The following is a 21,440-nucleotide window of genomic DNA, read 5'->3' on the forward strand; positions in this document are numbered from 1 at the left end:
ATTTATTGAAAATATTAGAAATGTTTCAATTAAAAAATTTGATCGACGAACCGACTCATGAACATGGAGGTATTCTTGATCTGATTATTTGTTCTCAAGATTTTCAGATTTCAGATATTAAGATTTTTCCCAGTGAGACTTTTTCAGACCATAGTTTAATTCAGGTTAACATACCATTAACTCATAAGCGTCCTAAAATAGTCAAGAAACAAGTTAGATCCTGGAAATACCTAAATGAAAGCAATCTCATTAAATATATACAGACTTCTCCATTATCAAGGTCTTGCCAAAGCAATAATATTAATATTGAGTTTGATATGATGAGTTCTGAACTCAAGAAATTGGCTGATGCAGTTGCTCCACTTCGTTTTGTAGAAGTCAGATGTGATGTTAATGCTCCGTGGTATGATGGTGAATGTAAATCTTTCAAAAGACTTTGTCGAAAGAAAGAAAGGAATTACAGAAAATATCAGACAGAGAAATGTAAAAATGAGTGGATGGCAGCTCTGAAAAATAAATCTAGGCTTTTTTCACAAAAAAAAAAGTTATTGGAAAAGACTTGTAGCAGACAATAGTGGATCTTCTAAAAATCTATGGAATGTTATTAATAAAGTCCTTTGTAATCAGGTCACTGGTCAGTCATTGAGTGAAATTGTTGGTTTAGATTCGTCTCAATTCTTAAAGTTTTTTAATGATAAAGTAAATAAAATTAAACAGTCTACCAATGTGAGTAATTGTCCGACTATTTGTCAAGCTCAGTACAATGGGAATTGTTCTTTTCCTGACTTTATGCTTCTAACAGAATCTGACGTTAAAAAATTGTACTCAGTTTGCCATCAAAAACATGTATGATAGATGTCTTTCCATCCCATATTTTGAAGAAATATATTGATTTATTCATTGTTTTTCTTACTAGCATCTTAAATCTGAGTCTGAGCAGTGGCACATTTCCTAATGGTTGTAAGCATGCTATGGTTTATCCAGTATTAAAAAAAGTGAATATGAATCGAAATGATTTGTCTAGTTATAGACCAATTTCCAACATCTGTTTCATTTCCAAGATATTTGAACGAGTGGTTGCCAAACAGCTCTTGAATCATTTGAATGTAAACAACCTGCTACCAGTTCACCAGTCTGGATATCGCCGCTATCATTCAACGGAAACTGCACTGCTTTATGTGTTTTCTGAGTTGTTTGCTGCTTTGGACAAACAACATGTGGCTCTAGTCGCGTTTTTAGATATGAGTGCGGCATTTGATTGTGTAGACCATCAGATTCTCTTGAAAAAATTGGTTCATGATTATAGTATTTTCGGTACTGTTATCAAGTGGTTCAGATCATATCTGTTTGACAGAAAGCAACAAGTAGTCTTCAATAATGTGTTATCTAATGAAACGGTTTTGACATCAGGAGTGCCACAAGGTTCTGTGCTTGGGCCTATTCTTTTTATCATGTATACCGCTGAAGTTTTTAAAGTAATTGGTAATTTCGGTTTTAAATATCATGCCTATGCTGATGATATTCAGATTATAGTTAGTAATAAGCCAGAATTACTGCAATCTGAAATCAACAAACTTGTAACCTGCCTAAATAACATAGATAAGTGGATGTCAAACAATGGTCTTAGATTAAATCAGCAGAAGTCAAAATTTGTTCCAATAGGTGCATGGCAGCAGCTGATGAAACTTAATATCGATTCAATGAAAATTGGAGATGTTAAAATAGAATTTAGTGACAAAGCAACTAATCTGGGTTTCATTCTTGATTCTAGATTATCGATGCATGATCATATAAAGATGATAATAAATTCTTGCTCCGGACAGATTCGAGAACTCTATAAACTCCGTAAGTCATTAGATAAATCTGCTATTCATACCTTGGTGCATGCATTGGTTCATTCACGATTGGACTATTGCAATGGTCTGTTTTACGGTTTGCCAGATAGGTCTATTTCTGCAATTCAATCTATTCAGAATAGAGCAGCCAAATTGATTGTTGGAGGTCTCAAATTTAACCATGTTACTCCAATTCTTAAGAGCCTTCATTGGCTTACTATAAAGAAAAGAATTAAATATAAAATATGTATTTTAATGTATAAAACTGTGCATGGCTTGTTACCAAGTTATTTGATAGATAAAATAAAAGAAAAGTCTATAATGATGAGTGGTATGAACCTTAGATCAGATGATGGCATTTTGCTGGTTGTACCTGATGTCAATCTGCAGATAGCATCAAGAGATTTTGCAGTATCTGGACCGATGGTTTGGAACAGCTTACCGAGATCTTTTAGAACTAAAGATTTGAAACTTGATGATTTTAAAAAGAAACTTAAAACTTACTTATTTTTGCTTTGATTTTGTTGTTAAGTGAGTGAATAATTATTTGTTTGTTACTACCGCCATTGACTTTACTTTTTTTCTTTTTTACTTTGTTTGATTATAGATAGCGCTTTTGAGAACTTTTGATTTTAATTAGCGCTTATAAATGTTTCATTAATAATATATATATATATATATATATATATATATATATATATATATATATATATATATATATAAGTAGGAATGAAACTGTCGTAGATACAATTGATAAGAAACATCACTGCGTTTCCAGCTTTGATCAGTTTCTGGTTAAGTTTTTCAATATTTTTTGTCGTACGTTTATCATCATTTTTTAGCATATTTATGTAGAAAACAAAGTTTTTAACTATTTATTTGTCATTTTCATTTCATACAAAAAAGTTTTATTTTGGTAATCCTCTTCAAGGTGGTGTGTATGTTTGGGTTGATTCTGTTCTAGAGATGTCGTTGAAAAGTGACAATGGCCTGATTTTAATAGTGTTAATACATTCAAATGCACTAACAATGAATATTCTTGGTGCATAATTTGGCATAAAATTGTGCGTAAAAAGCTCACATTTCAAATTTACTATGAGCATTTTCAACAAATTTGTTGAAAACAAAATTGGTTACGATTCATTTAAACTGGATCACTAAATGAAACAACTAACACAAACAAGCTTCAAAGAAAATAATGCAATCAACTCTATCAATTATTACATAATTAACAAATGCAATAATTTTATTTTGGCTAATAACCATTGTGTCGGGAAGAAAGATAACAAAATGATGAATGCTATCATCATCATTCATGAGAACTGGGATGGATGGTAGTTTTGTCTTATCGAGGTTTGCATTAATAAAGGAAAGGAAGACATCATTGGTGTCGCTGTTGAAACATTTGCATGTATTGTAATGTCTCGCATACGAGTACCTACTGTAAGGATGTGATTAGGGTTTGTTTTAACGCTTCTTTGTTTGAAAATGTAATTTCTAAAGACATTGAAAACGTTAAATTAAAAAACTTAATTTTAAGAAATTGTGAGAATTTAAAGAAAGAGAAGTTAGCGGTTAAGTTAGCGATAAACATCATACAAACAATTTAAATGGAAAAAAAATCACGTGACACCGTTTTACCTGTTATTTCTTTCGCCTACTACATCTTCAAAAGTTAATCTCACTCGTGGATTAAAATTTACAGGCAATGAAAGCAAATAGAACTTAGGACAAACAATTGAAGCCTAGTAACCTGTTTCACATGCACACGCGCATGTCCAATTGCACGTGCGGGTGATGAACACACACACCAAATCAAAGAATCCAAACTTTTTTCTTCGTTTCCAATCAAATGCCTTCAGTTGCAATTAACTTAGTTGTGAGACCATGTAAAAATATAAAGCAATCAAATGAAGGATTTCTTTTCTCAAAAATGACAATTGGAAATTGGATGAAAAATATTAATTTTTTGAATTAGATTTCATTTCCGCTAACGTGAAATTAATTACTCACTAGTTGGAGTAAGTTAATTAAATGATCGCAATCCAATGAACGGGCTCCATAATATTCCAACATCTGCCTTTCTCTAATGCAATTTCAGATGTGTATGCATTTGCGTGTGTGTGTGCGTGCGCGCGTGTGTTTTGTATAACAAAATTTTAAATAAAGCCAAGTTTCACGTTGCGCTAGAGTCATAAAGATGAAAATCAATTATATTTCTCCAGTTTCCAATAGACTGAAAATGATTAATTTTTGAAATTTTATTGTAATTGTTAACGTGTCATTTTCATACTTTTTTCTCTCATGTTGACTGTTAATTGTTATAAACACACACGCATATATACACATCCGTACATGTATGTACATGCTATTGTGCTTATTATTTTTTTCATTTTTGTTTATCCATGCATTCATTTGGCTAACTTACTTATTGTACATACTAAAGTGATGAATAGTTTCAAGTAAGAAGTGTAAGAAGTGTAAGAATGTAAATGTTGTGATGGATGCTTTTTACGAAGTGATATTAAGTTGCAATATTCTCTCTTCAAGTTGTTTCTTTCTTAATTTTACTCACTTAGATACTTTTGTCTTACATCCTGTTTGCTCTGCTTTTGAAACTTTCTTATTTCCAGTTGTATGGAAAATTATTTCAGTTGCTTTACGTGCCAACTGCCACATACCCATTAGCCATCCTATAATTTTTGGCTCAAACATTTTTTGAATTGCAACAGAAGATTTGTTTAACCTGAAATAATTATATACATCTACAGGCTAAAATTTAGTTGGTTCTGGTATTTTTATTTTAAAATTTTTAATTTTAAAAGAAAAAAAATTTTCAGTTTCACTTACATAAATGTTAAATTTACTACCTGGCAATTTAAAAGGGGATGTTGGAGTCATTTGTGGTGGATGTCACACAAATTTGTATTTGTAATACACACTAGAACCAAAGTATCAGGCGACATCTATTTGCGTTCCTTTCTTTGGAAATGTGTGTACGAATTTGCTTGTGCATACGGTATGGTAATAATGGTATATAATATAATAAAAGTAATAATGGAATATGGTATTTTAAAATGTAATTTTGTATTTTTAAAATAGAGATACTCGTTATATTTATTGAAATCATCTGTTGTATGATACGTGTCTTGTCTTGTGAAATTTAGGTTTCACATTTTTATTTTTACTTCTACTCATAATTGCATTGATTCTCTAATAAAATTTAATTTGTACTTACTTTCATTGCAAATTTAATTGTTAAGTTATTTTTTTTTGTTTCAACATTTCAAGATTTATTTTCAGACAAACATCAAATGAAACAATTCAATTATAGAATCCTTTCAAGAAGTTCTTTATAATTTCTATAAATTCTTTGTAGAAAGTATTTGATACCAAGAATGCTACAAAAATGACGCCTCTAATTTCCTAAGCAGGTTTTTTCTTAATGTGTGTGCGTGCGTGCGTGTGTGTGGTGTGTGTGTGTTGCGGTACATAAGCCGGGATACTGATAATGAGTGGTAATTCCACAATTGTATGATATTAATACATAACATTGATAATAAACACTACATTAGCATTATTGCTGAAATCGTTAGCTTTTTGTTGTTGTTGATGTAGATGTTAATGATTTTGTTGTTATTGCCATTGTTATCAATGTTTATGCTCTAATTCTTTCACAACTGAATATTTTCCATTGTTTTTTGCTATTTTAAATTTACAAGCAAAAGTTATTTATAGCGTTATAGGAGCGGTTGTTTCTAAAACGTCGAACTTTTTCATGCCACGTTAATACATACCTTATTGACGAGACTTTTAATCATACGGTGGCTAGACCTATCTTGCTTCATTTCATCGTTGTCCCAAGTTAAAACTTTGCCATTTAAAAAAATACTTGGCACATGTGTATGATACAAAACTTGATATATGATATACAAGGGACGGTTGTGAGTAGATGATAGCAAGATCGTTGATTTAATCTGGACCTATGTAAGAATTTTATTTTTAAAATAAAGATATTTCAATGATGAATAATATGTTGTACGCCTGACAGACAAACGACAATATAGTTTTAAATGATAACTTTGCTACTTATAGTTTTCTCAGTTGCAAATTAAAATCGTTCTCTTGAAAAAACAAATAAACAAATAGAAAAGTTTTTTTAGAAAAATTAATTCTTATTAAGTGCAAAAATAAATTTCAACGTTCGATAATTTAATTATATTTTATCTATCAATATAAAATTTTTATCAGAAATATAACATAATTGAATAATATTGATATAATTATATAAATTACTTAATATGTGCGTGTGTGTGTTTGTGTGCGCGTGTGTGGATAGGTGTGTGTACGTTCCAATCTGCTGTTGATATATGCAGACCAACCTCACAACGACATATCGTTATTTTTTCTGCTGGCGCATCTTTAAAAAGATGGAAAAAATGCAGGCACGTGTTGGCGTTATTTGTCATGATTAAACAACATCATTCACGAGTTCGTGATCGAAGTGAAGCTTCACCCAAGTAGCAAATGCAGAACATCAGAAGAAGGGTCAGTAATGAGATTGACAGAAAAATTGTAACCGAAGCAAGTTGCATGACATGAAAACATTTTGGCTACTATTTTCTTGAACGTCAATATTTTTTAATTTTACAGAATTTTTAAGAAGTTTCTGAAGAATGAAAGTTATTGTACATACTAATTAGTAATATGGCTTGAATTTTTACTTAAAAATTTCTTTTGTTCCGCTACATATCTTGTGATAGATAGTTGTGCTTGGAAAATATCCGTTATAAGGTTTTGTAAGATGCTAAAATTCATTAATTAGAAGTGAAAAAATGGCAAGCAATGCATATATTTTTTACTTATAACAGTTGGCATCTTGCCGCAAAATTTTTTAAATTCCGATAAAAATGAAAAGAGGCTAGCAAGCGGCGATTATGTTTAAAGCACCAAGTCACGCCATTTCCCCTTCATATGTTGTAAAATTTGGTATTTTTACGCTTTTATTGCTTCTTTATTTTTGGGTTTTTTTTCAGCAGAAAGAAAATTTGTTTTTTTTCCAAACCGCCCGCGTAAAAATGAGGCGCAGGTTTGTTGAGCTGTGTGGATAGTCGGCATGAAAAATTTATACTGCATAAATTATTTGCACAAGCTTAACGTGTTTAATCAAACAAATGCTTTGAAACCTCTGCCTGCACAGCCCAGTTCACACAAACATTTGTTATACCTCATCATGCATCACATCCGTTCCTTCGGTTTGTTCGCTACATTTAACATTGTGTAACAACATATAACAACATGTAACATATGATATATGATATATATCCGTATAACATATCTCGGCACAGGCATAACATAATGTAAGGAAGAGCGTAGGCAGCTTATAATGTTTCAGCAGCACACGGATACCAACCAGCAGGCACTTCCTTCCTGATTTCTCACGTCTCAATACACTTTCGCGTTATTAAAGCCAACTTCTCTTAATTATTTCTTTAAATTTTTATCAAAAATGTGACAGCACAATAAAAAAGTTTTAAAAATTTAAAATGCTCAAAATTTGAAAATCAGCATTTGAGATTGAATTTGATTGAATAATAGAAAATAGAATTTAAATTACTTGAATTCAGCCAATGCCATTCTAAAAAATTTTAAGTCATTCAGAATTAGCAGAATGACGGTGTGAAAGAGTTGTAAAATGCCTGTCTTCTGCATTGCGATGACTGTGTTCAAATACAGAGAGACCCCACCCAAGCCTACACTTAATATGTTATTGCGTTATATTCGCCGTACGTACGCACATGTGTACGCCGTGCGTGTCTGACATCAAGCACCCATGAAATGGGCAAAATAGTTCTACATAAATGAAGTTTCAATATTATTGCTATTATTATTATTTTTATTACTACTAAACTGTAACAAAAAACGAGCAATAATTTGGATTACTGAAAATAAAAATGGAAATATAAGCCACCACACGACATAGGTGCTCCTCTACACACACCAAGCTGACTAATGACGAGATAGATATTAATTAACCGACATTTAGAACGGTTCTCTGCTCCTCATGTTGGAACAAACTGGTAAATGTTGTTTGTTTGTGTTTGTTTGTTTTTTTGTTTTTTTGTTTGTTTGTTTGTTACGGAAGTACTTCGACCCATAAGATCAATAGGACTTTCCATTTAAAACTGCTACTTACTGAAGCAATACTGAGAAATACTGTAGTATATAAAACTTATCTGGAGGTGTTTTACCCTTGATAACAAATTATTTTCAACATTTTTATTTGACAAAAGTAAAACGTACATAACACGTATAACAGTTTTATTTACAAGAAAATATATTAAAATATATTTAAGGAGTGAAGTAGGTTGGAGGAAACAATACAAAAATTGGTTTGGTTGTTCAGTTGAAAAAAACTACATGATTTGAGTGTAAATTTAAAAGTTTGCTCACCTTGTTTAAATTTCAATTTTTAATGCTTGAATTAATTGAAAGCCAAAAAGGAAAAAATATGAAATTGCATTATTGTTAGCTTCACGCTGTTTGCCATGTTTTATGATCTAACAAAAAAGATCAATTTATATAATTTGAAACGCTGATAACAATGTAATTATTAGCACGAAATTTATTGAAAATATAAGCTGGAACGATTGCACAAATGTTGAAATCCTGCAAAATAAAATTGACAGCCGGCCAAGAGAAGGAGGTCTCCATCACATGAATGACAACATTCTGGCATGTTTCATCAGCATCATCTCACCCAGTGTCTGCACACACACACATCTTCCTTTTTATTCTTCCAAACATATCACGGTCTTAAAATAGGAATAACTATTGATAATAATAATTTTCACATTTTCAAACCATAGTTAATTGATATTGATAAAAGTTTTGTGAATCCAAATTTTTTCAAACTTACACGAATTTCTTCACCATCTAATAAATCAGATGAGCAAACATTTTTAAATTCTTCAATACTATGGTTTAAAAAAATTAATGACGTTAATCACCAGCCATGACTCTACGAATATAAAGACTGAAAGTTTTGGGGGAAAATTAAAAAAGTCTTTTTAAAGTTTTTTTCACGGACGAGTTTTCAGATGGATTTTTAAAATATATGCATTAGCTTTTTTATGTTTTTTATTTAATTTAAACGAGTTGCTAAGGGTTTCTCGAACATGAATTATTTTTATGTAAATTTAGTTTAACAAATTTGTGCGTTTCATGTAAACCTCATCAAAATATATTCAAAATAACTTAAAAAATTTTCAAATTGCAAAAAATATTGTTGATTTTAAAATTACAATCAGACATAAATTGGTCCTATTATTACAACCAAACATTTAAATTCAAATGAACTGTTGAGAACGGGAAAAAATTTTTGATTCGCATTTTATTCAATCACAAATTTTTTCGCTGCTGCACCAAAGAGGTGATTGAAGGTCCTGCAATATTAAATTTCCTTTTTCACGACCATGAACTATGAACCTTAGTAGTAAACCTCCAACAATCTTAAATTTTGCATGTCATTCATGATATTTTAAAATTATATATGGCTCCAGCAGAGTCAAAACTGGTTACAAAATTTTTTTTACGAAGTTTCCATTTAAGAATAAATTCAAACTTTTCACACTATACTACTTGAATCTGTCTAGACGTTCGTAAGCTCAAAACTACTAAAAATACCTCTGAGTCAAAATAACTAATTTTCTTCCTTTTCAGAGTTACTTTGATTTAATCATTTTTGAAAACTTATCAAATGAACAAACACATTCTAACTGAAATTTGGATCAAATTTTAAAATGTTAGTAATCTTTTTAATGGCCATCTCCGTTTATACACTCTGAACTTTTTTCAACTACAAACTTAATTTGTATCAAATTTTTTATATCTATCATTGCTGGTTGATAAATTGTAATTATAAATACATTTTGTCTTTTTTTTTCTTTGAGTGTAACAACTTGAAATCATCACAACTACTTAAAAATTAAAAATTAATTTTGTTGTATTTGAAATAAAACTTGCATTAAATTGAAACTTAGGAGCTTATTTGAATACTCAACGTGTCTTGATAAGAAAAAGCTTTGAACAAACGCTGATAGCCATTAGGAACTCATTTCCGAATAATAACCGAAATTTTCAATTACTCGATAATGAAAATCACTGCACGTTTCTTAGAAAGGTTTTTTTTTGTCACGAAAAATGAGGCAAATTAGAAATAAACCTCCACAACAAAATGTAAGTACGCATGCGAATTTGGACTACATTTGGCAGCACGGAATGTCCGTGAATTGACGTTTTCTGAATCCATCACAGCATCGACTACCCGAGAAGATAAATATGCAGCTTGTGCTCATTTGCCTTCAAAGAAACGCATTTCTAACGGTTGACTGAACGAACTGCGGAGAAATTTCAGCAGCAATTTTTTAAAATATAATTGACACAATGTCAATAAAACAGCAGGAAGTATTGCGTGTGTGTATAAGACTGTATTTTTGAAATCAGCAAACTTCAAAGAATTTTCGTACGATGCAAAAATTTCTTGGAAGAACTCCGTGGAACACAAAAAGTTCAAAACAAATTTGTTTTCTGAAGGTAAATTTAATATATCTTTCAAAAATAGCATTGAAACAGTAGACTATACTTCAAAACAAATAAAAATTTATTTGACGGCAACAAGTTAATTTAAAATTTGGCAATGTGATTATTAAATTCTCATTTGTGAAAAGTAAAAATGTTGAAAAATATTTACCAGGTTCAACTAGTGACATAAAAGATGGAACATCAAAACATCGAACGTGAATTAATTGCTTAGATTCTCTGCTAACCTCTTAATTAACTGGTTGTAATTTCAAGAATGTTGATTTTGGTCATATTCAAGTTATAATTGAAAATTTAAAATAATTGTAAAAAAAAACAAAACTACTAGATTTAAAAAGGCTTAACAAAAATTATTTTAAGGTGTCTTTTTTTTCAGTGATCACGCAAACGTTACAATGCAATACAAGCCTGAATAGCAATATAATTACTTATTCTGTAATAGAAAACCCGTGTCAGATTTTTTGAACTGGAAATCATTAAAAATTTTGTTTGACGTTTTTTCTGTACTACAGATATTTTTCATAAAAATAAAGTTGTCTTAAAAACATTGTTTAAAAAAGCTTTTCAGACCTACTTGAAATTTTTTTTTGAAACGAGTTTCAGCATAAAAAAAATTTATTTATTTTATGTTTTATTTGTAAATATGTAAATTTTTATACAATTTCATTTTAGATTAACAAGTTGTCGTTGAAGTGTGTTCACCAATAGTTAAAAGTTTATCAATGATTTCCAGTCCCAATAAACTGACAGACGTCCCCACGAGCAATTAGCAACTTGTTGACAACATGTCCGTTGCTACTGTAGCACTATAAAATTATTTTTTAATTTGAAAGTTGATTTGTTCATTTGAATTGAGATAAACCTATTATAATAAATTATTCTTTCAATAACTTCTTTTCGTTACTATTATGATTGAAAATTTAAAATAAATTCACAAAAACTTTGAAAAAGTGTTTTAAAGTCGTTTCGAATGATTTCAAGACGTTTTAAAACATTTCATTTGAAAAGTTTTAAAAATTGTGTATTTTATTTGATGCTTTAAAAATCTTTTTTGTGATACTTCTAGGTTGTTCCTTTCCATACAAATGTTTCATAAACCAGGAAATGAATGCAACATCCTTGCGGCGAAACGTTACTGAAAATGATGGAATAGTATTTAGATTGTTTTGACGAGTTCTCTCCGTTTTCCCCTTCAAAAACTTTTTCTACTTCAAAAGCTTCACAGTTGAAAATTAAAATAAAGTTGGTTTTAATCATCTGCAATCGTGTAGCAAGAACAGCGTTGGGTAACAGCTCATAACATTCGATAATTTCAAGTGACTTGCACGCCAATCCGGCAGCTAATTTTATTTGAAATGGAAAGATGGCTTCATCAACTGCTTCATGAAAGGTGTACATCATCTTCAATGTTTTTACATCATCTAGCTAAAGAATTGCAGGCAGATCGATTGGACAGCAACAACAATAAAAATGTTCAAATAATGCTTGTGTTTATAACTAACTTGCATGATCGCATCCATGCTTGTTAGAAAGTAACGGCTCAAACAAGCCCAAAGTTTAAAATTTTATGGCTTAAAGCTTACTTTTCAGTTCAGCTAATAATCATGTGTGCGCGCGCGCGTACGCTTGCGTGCGTGCGTATGTACGTGTGTCTGTTTGTCTGCATGTGTGCTTTAGGGCACAAAAAATAATTTGCAACTAGGTAAGTAAGGAACGATTTGCAAGTTAATCCACTTTCTTTCGTCGGAGCTTCATACAAAGAAAAAATTATTTTGATTGAAACACAAATAAAAAACTGTAGCGCATATAAAACTAAAAAAATATTTGCAACAAGAACAAAACGATTTCACCGGTTTTCATTTTGAATTATTTAGAAAAGTAAAAAAATGTTCAAAAACTTTGACAATTTTTCTATTTCGGCTCCCACGTCACAAAACATGAAACTTAATGTATTCAAGTTTTAAAAAATTGAACTTATGTTTATTTATCTAGCGCTAATTGTGCTTCAGTTGAATTACATACGGACATGTTGTCATTTGTTATCAATAATATTATAATAATAATTCGTTTCGTTCTATTTTCTTCAACCTGTTTTCTAAGTTTTGCTTGACACTTTGTTAATTAGCCAAACGAGAAATCTTCTTTTTAGGCATCCATCTGCCTGCCTGCCATCCAGAGAGGCACTTGCCTGTCTTCATGAATCCACACAGCCTGCTTTTTCATTTAAGATTTTTTTAAGAATTAATATTCATTTGCATAGTTTCTTTCACAAAAAAATGCAAATTTTACAAAATTATTTGTCCAACAATTTTTGTTTTTGAAAATTTAATCATGGAAATAAAATTCTAAAATGACCACAAAAACTGTTTTAAATCACAAAATAAAATGCGTTCAAATGAATTGAAAGTAAGCAATCAATGTAAATTATGAAGCATAGGATAATAAATGCTGTCCTCTTAAGCCTGGCAATGTTACCTTACAATACATGAGCCACGTTAACGTTGTATGAACCTAATATGTCTTATCGCGAATACTTAAATTTCAATGTTGTCCGCGAACCTTACGACACACACGTGGTGAATGGATCGGTGAGGAAAAAGAAATGCTGATCGCAATTTACGATTTTCATATTTTGCTCGTGTTTTTCATTTACTTCATACAAATGATAAATTTTTAAATGAAAAAACATTTGAAATATTTTTTCCTTCTTTTTTCTATTTTTCATCAACAAGTTTACATAATTTAGAAGGTGTCTGTAGAGAAAGAGCAAATAACAGTACAAACATGGCAATTGATCGCGACTCTCAAATATTCAAAAATTTTTTTACACAATCCTTCGCAATTCTCACTGTATTTTTAGGTGAACAAGCTTGAATATTCAGCAAAATCGACAGGTTGGAAAATAATCTAAAAACTGTTCATATCATAGATTGTACAGTAATAAATCATTGTATCAGTTGTATACATACGTATCAGTTAAACATGTTAGTAAACATTAAACATGCTTATCTCACAACCAAGTTGTCAAATTGGTCGTTATGCTTTGTAACTGAAACGAGCAGTTGAGAGTGCCTCAACAAGGACAGCAACGCACTGATCGCTCATTCTTCTTCATTGAAATTTCAACGGAAAATTTTCCACTGCGTGAATAACGTCGGGGAGTGCTGATGTTGTTACAATCTGGTTTGATTGATGCCGAAACATATTACCCATCTATAATCTTCGGCAACATCAGCAGCATGTAAACAACATGACGGACGAGTTGAAGGCCGTACAAAGTACACGTCTTATTGTGCCTGTTGTGTTTTTGTTTGTTATGTGTTTGTTGGTATGTGTGTGCGTTGTGTGCGAGTGCGTGTGTAGATTTTATAAGTGTGTATTTTGTGCGTGTGTGGCATAATGATAAATCATATGAACTTGTATTAAATAAAGCTCAATACAAATCAAATCAATCGATCAATCACATTATTCCAAGAGATATGCGGCCAAAGTCAAATTTTCATGCATGTTTTCATAAGCTGAGTGTCTGCGTTGTCTTTATTTTGTTGTAGCCTGCATACTCTTTTGGATCACTCCCCATTATATAGTTCCAATTTTAAAACAGTCAAATAAATTGTTATATGAAACTGAAACTCAACACAGTAAATAAAAAAAGGATTAAATTCATTCAAAATCCCAAATGACCACTTTTTTTCGACAAGTTATATTGATGCGTCAACAACAGAACGACCGAGGATAATTTAATAGCATCGTAACATCGAGCAAGCTGTAAACAAAACACTCCATGCTACTTCACACCCGCTGCCTGCCATCCATCCATCAGTCCTGTCTGAAGTACTGCCTCCATTAAATACCATGATGTGTATCATTTGTGCTGGAAGCTGGATTAAACGATACCATATTTCGTGTATGCAGACTCATGTGCACGGAATATTTAATACACGCCTGCCTATGAGTATACATTATTCACACAATTCTATCATTTATCTATATTTACGTGACAGGACATTGTAAAAATAAAACATGTAAAAATGATGATGATTTGTTGTACACGTGTTCCAATGTATTGGCTATCTTTAAATACACAAAAAATGTTTGCTCATCTGAAGGAATTGATTTTGAACATTTGCAGAGAAACGGTAAAAAAAATTTGGGTTTTTTTTTTAAAGGAATTAACGATTTGTTCTTTTTTAAGGTAATGGCTTTTTGTAATCTATTAATTTTTTTTATATTTGCCAGTTGATCAAAATGAATTGGACTGAATTTTTTTCGCCATCACGTCCCGCAATATCTATTTATGTATTTGAACATTTTAAAAGTGGAGGTAACAATAAATTAATCAAACGAAGCGCTAGTATAAAAGCTGACAAGAAAGGATCGTTAAAAACTTGTATAAGAGAGATTTTGCCGTGAGGATTGCAAGCGAGCTTCAGTGCTTCAGTGGCGGTCTTCATCAATGGAGGTTGTGACATGATGTGACAGAATGGAGAAAGAGAACGCGACAAAACGTCATTTCAATCGATAAACTGTCGATACTCAGATTCTAAATTATGAATCGTTCCCTCTTTTACAGGTTGCATTACAAACTTTACAGTGCTACAAAAAGCTTACAGATTTACGATAATCTAAATTCATTTTTAGATCCAGTATTTTTAAATCTTTCGTTCTCGTTATCTTCGTTTATTAATAATCGCCATTTTTATTGCGTTTGTTACCATCGTCATCAGTGTCATCATTGTAATCATCATCTTTGTCGTCGTCATCATCAGTACTATATACTATAGCATCATATCAAAACATTCAACATCATCGTAAACATCGCCATCACGCATATTTTGTTGGAAGTTATTTTATTCAGGACATACATTTCCTTTTTCTTGTTCGTCAAATACTTTTTTTTTCATTCATTTTTCGCAAAACTTTTTAAAACGATTAAACTGCATTTTGTAAGTCTGTCATCAATCGCCATAGCATCATTATGATAATAAACAACGTCATAAAGTTACACACACACATCTCGTCACCACCATCATTCTCATTAGGGCTGTCCATGAAGGATGTCACGCATTTTTTACATTTTTTTTTTTACTTCTCCCCTCCCCTGTCACCAACTGTCACACAAACTTTCAAGCCCTCTAATATACAGCACGTCACATTTTTTGGACCGTCTTTCTTTATGAAAGTAGAGGCCACTCAGTTCCCAACATTTCAAAATGTTTTATGCAAATTATCAACACCACAAACAATAATTTACAATTGAAAATCAACTGCCTCAAATAGCGTTGAATACAAACAAACACGAACATAACTTCATGAATGAAATAAAAAAGAAAAACAAAAATAAACCGTCAAAACAGCAAATTTATTTTCAGGTGTTCTGAACACATCAAACATTTCATACACTTTTTATGACAAAATATTCCCAACAAATTTTTCATGAATTTATGATCGAAATTGAAAAAATATGAAACGGGACGTTAAATAAATTTTTTCTCCTGCCCTCCTTGTCATGAAGTGTCACCAATTTGTTCACCCCCTTCTTAACCCCACTTAAGGTGTGACATCCTTCACGGACAGCTTTTTATAATGAAATTTGTATATAACAGTTCAAAAACTTATAAAATAATTTCAACATTAAATTAAGAGAAATCAATAATTGAATTAAAAAATTAAAATTGTGGTTGAAAAATTAAAAAATTTACGACATAATAAACGCAAAAATAGCTGATTACATTCTAAATTATCATTTTGTCCTTGCCTACATAATGTCATATGTTTTGCTAAGTGTAGCATCTGCTTATTGTGCAGCCACCTTTCTATAAACAAGCCACTTTTATGCTTCCGTCGAAAATTACAAATCATAAAAATTGGTACTAAATTATTTTTCAAATTGTTTAGCCAATTATTTTCGGTCTATAAATTATCTTTTGTACATTATCTTTGATACACATCAGTGCATCAATATGAAAAACAAAGACTGAGTCTTAATTTGGTTCCAAGTTTTTAATGCGGAGTGTCATTTAAAATTGTTAAAAAAGAAAATGCAAGCTAATGTGATTTTACAGTAAAAATATTGTCACAATCAAACGCTTATGTTTACAATATGCAAATGTAATTATACCTTTGTATATGTTTAAATTAAAACTGGTATTTCAAAGCTGTCACGGCACAGTTAGCAACAACAAAAACCTTTTTTACTATGTCGTCTCGCCGCGTGAACGTTGCAATCATTGCGTGTTTTTGTGTTGAGTCCGGATGAAAAAAAAAACAGATGGCTGCCATCTTACTCTCATTAAAGGAGGATTATCACAAATCCGCGCTGTGCTGCTGATGAAACTGCACGGGGAGCAAACTTGATTGACACTTGCATCTGCAACCTGGCTAGGCTCCTTCGTTTTCATCTTTATGTTCATCTCATGTCGTGGATGAAGAATCATTGACAACATTAATGTCGTGTTTTTTTTTCTTTTTCTACCTTTCTCATAGTTGACAAAAGTGATTGTCTCTAGTTTCTGCTGTTATTTTATGATAACATCCGATTTGAATTCTAAAATTTTCTAAAACTTTCTCAAATTGATAAATAATTTTGAATGTGTTTTTTGATGTTTTTGTTGCATTTTCAATTACTTAAAGCGTCTTAGGCGGCTTGTAAACTGGAGTTTGGTTCTTATTTCAATTATGCAGTGTTTCTTTAACACAGTTCAACTTTTTCTCTCGTGACAAAGATCTATTAAAATTTAAAACGCATGCAAAGAACTTTTTTTCCAAACAACCTCATACCTCTTAATACGTTTATGAACGTGTCGCTTCACAGGGTTGTAGTTGCAGAGTTCATTGTCGCCAATACTTGCATCATTATCACACATCATCTTCAACATCATTATCACCTCGTGATATCGATGGTGTCATCCGGTAGATGGATGCTGAAATTGCTAATGTGTGTCTCCTTCATTACGAACATACCAACTTTACCCATAAATTTTTCTGTTGATTTGCTGATTTCTTTAAACTATAGTACCAAAAATCCTTTACATAAAGTCATGTAAGTGTCTTTTTAATATCAAGTTTGTTGCAATTCTTTAAATATTTATCACAGTTTACTTTAGAATAGGCACTTTATTTGCGCTAAATAGGGCGTGTAGCATATATTTGTACGTACATGCTCTGTCTGTAAGATACCATTTGGCAAAGCGTTTCTTTTTCAAATGATTTCAGATTTGGTTTCATGAATGTTTAATTATTGGATTATGTTGTGTATTCATGTTCCGATGTTTATTTTTGTACACCATTACACAGGTATGTATGTAAGCATACATGTATATCTGTGTGTTTGTCTATGTGTGTGTTTGTCTATGTGCGTGTGTTTCTGTGTGTGTGATGTGTGTGTATGTGTGTGTGTGTGTGTTTGTGTGTGTGTGTGTGTTTGTGTGTGTGTGTGTGTGTGTGTGTGTGTGTGTGTGGTGTGTGTGTGTGTGTGTGTGTGTGTGTGTGTGTGTGTGTGTTATTTATTGGTCCGTAGTAATTATGTATGCAACGCTTTTGGTGAATCAATAAAGCAAACAATTGATTGAAACTATTCATCAATCAGCATCTTTCACTCACTCATTTAATTATTTCTTGAGTTTTTCTGAAAAATTTATGGCAGAAATTAAGAGATACAAATAGCAGATGAATGATTAATTTTTATAAATTAATCATTCATCTGCTCTCTGTATCTCTTAATTTTTGGAAAACAAAAAAATTGCACATTGAATAAATGAATATACAAAAAGCAAAGGCAAAATAAAATAAAACATGTTTGGAGTATGCCCTTTGAAAAGGCGCCACAGGCAACTGGCCAGGTTTGTCTCCCTTGCTGGTTTCTAAAAAAAAAAAAAACGAAAAAAAACTCTAAACTGGTCGACGAGTTAACTCACTCGATAAAATGACATGTCTCGCGCTTTTATAACGCGATGGTCTGGTTTGATGATTGCCAGTCCGAAACTCAAAGACTATCTACCTGAGGCTTGTGTGACGCGGTGCTTTTGCGTACATTCAAGACGTGTTTGCACGCCGTTGGGTGTGTAGTGCCGTTGTAATTTAATTATAAGTACGTGGCTGGTGGTATTTAGAAGTAAGACCGGAAAGTTATGCGTATTACCCTAATTTAAACCAAAAAAAAAATAAATTTTCAAGCTCAATATAGGGAAATAAAAACTAAGGCAGAAAATATTCTATCTATTGAGCAAAGTTAATTCAATAAAAAAAAAACAAATTGATGCGTTTTCATCACAAAAATTGTTCAATTAATTTGTTGTATATCATCCATAAAATTTTTATATTGTTTATCCCTTGTTGTTGGGTGGGCCGTGGTTGTGGTGTGGTTATTATCTTGAGTTGAAAATCTTAAACCTGAAAAATTTGAATAATTATCATGTTTCCATTTTTGTTTTTACAACAACAATTTTTACAACAACAATTTTCAACATCTTTTAGTGACTTTTTGTGTTTGGAAATGTTGTGCGGTCGAAGTTCACAAGTCATTCTCCTATGCACCATTCTCCACTTGCAAGGAGAACACTGCTTGGTGACAGTTTGAAACACACTGGTCCAGAAATCTGGGGGAAAATAACCTATCGAAATAAGAACGACTAATTCAGTGTTGAAAAATTAAATAAATAAATATTTATTGAAAAAAGTACAATTTTTGTTTAATGAGAATCTTGTATTTTTTGACTTTTGTTTTAAATTTAAGTTAATTTATTATAACTTGAGAAAATAATGTTGCGGTATTTGTTGAGGTAAATTTTGTTATAACGATATTAAGAATTTTTGACGCTTTGAACGATTAGTAAACGGTGGCCTGCCACACAAAAATTTATTTTCTTTCACTCGGGTCTCACAATCACATCACCATCTTTTTGAAATTTTTGTTTGAAATAAAGAGCACTCGGCATACATTTTCGCACTGATGTTTTGGCAGCAGTTAAGTTGTTGGTATGATAGTGGAAATATTTGAACAGTGTGCCTGCATGTTTTAACCTGATATATTTCATATATTTATAAATATAACCAAGAAAGATCCTAGGAACACTGTTCAACACCTTGGAAAGTCATTTTTTTATGAAAGAGAATCTTCATAAATTCTTTCATGTTCTCTCCCTTTCAATTCTTAATACTTTTTATGTGTGTGTGTGCATACAGGTGAATGTTTGTGTGTACTTGTGTATATATGTGTTTGCTACCTGCTATTTTACTTATTCCTGCCAGAACAAACATCAGACAAAAGGGAACACAGTGTTTAAAGTATTTTCTGGCTTTCTGTTTCGCTGCCATAACGACGACACGTTGTTTATTCTCCGTGTCAAAGTAGGCTAACGGGGGATGGCGTGTTTATCTGTTTGCAGTGCTTATAATATACTTGCATGTTGTGTGGAAATGGGAGATGTTGTTGAGTGAAATGCCATCCTCAATCTGAAATACAATATCATATTTTATGAAACATCACATCCTCCTCATCATCATCACTAATCAATCAATCAGTTATTCCATCATCTCATCATACTTCTGGTTATTTTTTTTATTTGAACAAAGCTCGGGCAACTGCCCATTGTCGAATTACAGAGAAAATAATACATTTAAACCACAATATTAAAAAGAAATAATTCTACTATAACATAATAAAGAAAAAGCAAAAGAAAAAAAATATGTCCAGATACCATAAGATCAAAAAATATAACCACTTATATATATACACAAACACATATATAATATATATATATATACAATCGTACACCTATATATATATATATATATAAGCAATAAACTATAATATTCAGTCATCATCACTATACCCATTCATACTATTGCAACAGCTGATATGCTCAATCGTAAAAACGGGTGATTCGAAGAAAGCCAGCAAAAATAGTTTATGGAGTTAGTAAAAATAAAATACCTTCACAAAAATAAAACATTACCATACAAATAATTATAAGTGCAACACACACATACATATATTTATAAAACAAATATTAAAATAAATGCATTAAATCAATCATTCATATACCGATTCGTTATTGCAAAATAAATATCAAACACGATGGGGCAATCCCATTTGCCCGCAGAATAAATGATCGTACTAAATATTGCACCATCCATTCATTCACAACCATCCATGATCATTCAAGTCAAGTCATACCGATAGTCTAAAGGTATCGATTCAATCCATTCGTACCTATCAATTCAAAAAAAAAAATTAGCGTTACCCCAAAACAAATCTTAACGAGATTTAAAAACACATATATATATATTTGGAGAGCCAATCCCGGATTGTGATAGTCTATTCCAGTCTGCGACAACTCTGTTGCCAAAAAAATTTTTTCTGACATCTTTTTGGGACAGACCTGTAGATATCTTTATTTGATGCCCTCTTGTTCTTTCGTCACAACTGCCCAACAGAAATGAATGATCAGCATCAGGATGGGCCACCAACATTTCATATAAAAAAATTAAGTCAGCTCTACTCCTTCGATATTTCAAAGAGTGCAAGTTCAATTTTTTTAATCTGTCACTATACTCTAAACCAAAACAAGAACAGATGGATCTAGAGGCTCTTTTTTGAACCTTTTCAATCATATGGATGAGGTTCATGTGATATGGGTTCCAAACCTAAACTGCATACTCCTGATGATGTGGTCTGACCAAACTTTTATACAAACATAAGTAAGCTTCTTCATCAAAAAATCTAAAATGTCTGTTTATAAAGCTCATCATTGAGTTAGCTATCTTTACCTTACTTTATATATCATCTGTGACGGTGAGTTTATCATCACCAAATTATATTCGTTTAATATATTTTATTGTTAATAATAAAATAATCAGTCGATGTGTTAACAAAATATGGATTATTGTCATGTTTCACAAGTCATCTTCATTTGTTTTGAAATTGTACCTCCATCCTCTCCGAATATATTTTCTGAACAGTTTATTATATAGTTATAAAAGAATAATTTGAGGCGAGAACAT

General features: G+C 31.4%; 2 protein-coding genes across 2 annotated transcripts; both read right to left on the minus strand.

The window, feature by feature from the left end:
• Positions 1-5,159: 5,159 nt before the first annotated feature.
• On the minus strand, positions 5,160-6,304 carry HELRODRAFT_162368 (hypothetical protein; the record flags this gene model as incomplete). Its single annotated transcript, XM_009024593.1, has 3 exons — positions 5,160-5,261; positions 5,633-5,818; positions 6,218-6,304. The coding sequence occupies 3 exons, from the start codon at positions 6,302-6,304 to the stop codon at positions 5,160-5,162; spliced, it is 375 nt and encodes a 124-aa protein (XP_009022841.1).
• Positions 6,305-11,498: 5,194 nt separating this feature from the next.
• On the minus strand, positions 11,499-11,956 carry HELRODRAFT_162369 (hypothetical protein; the record flags this gene model as incomplete). The annotated part of the gene is made up of 2 exons (XM_009024594.1): positions 11,499-11,837; positions 11,939-11,956. 2 exons carry the CDS (start codon positions 11,954-11,956, stop codon positions 11,499-11,501), a joined length of 357 nt encoding a protein of 118 aa, XP_009022842.1.
• Positions 11,957-21,440: the final 9,484 nt, after the last annotated feature.

The sequence above is a fragment of the Helobdella robusta genome, assembly GCF_000326865.2.
Source record: "Helobdella robusta unplaced genomic scaffold HELROscaffold_4, whole genome shotgun sequence".
NCBI lineage: Eukaryota > Metazoa > Annelida > Clitellata > Rhynchobdellida > Glossiphoniidae > Helobdella > Helobdella robusta.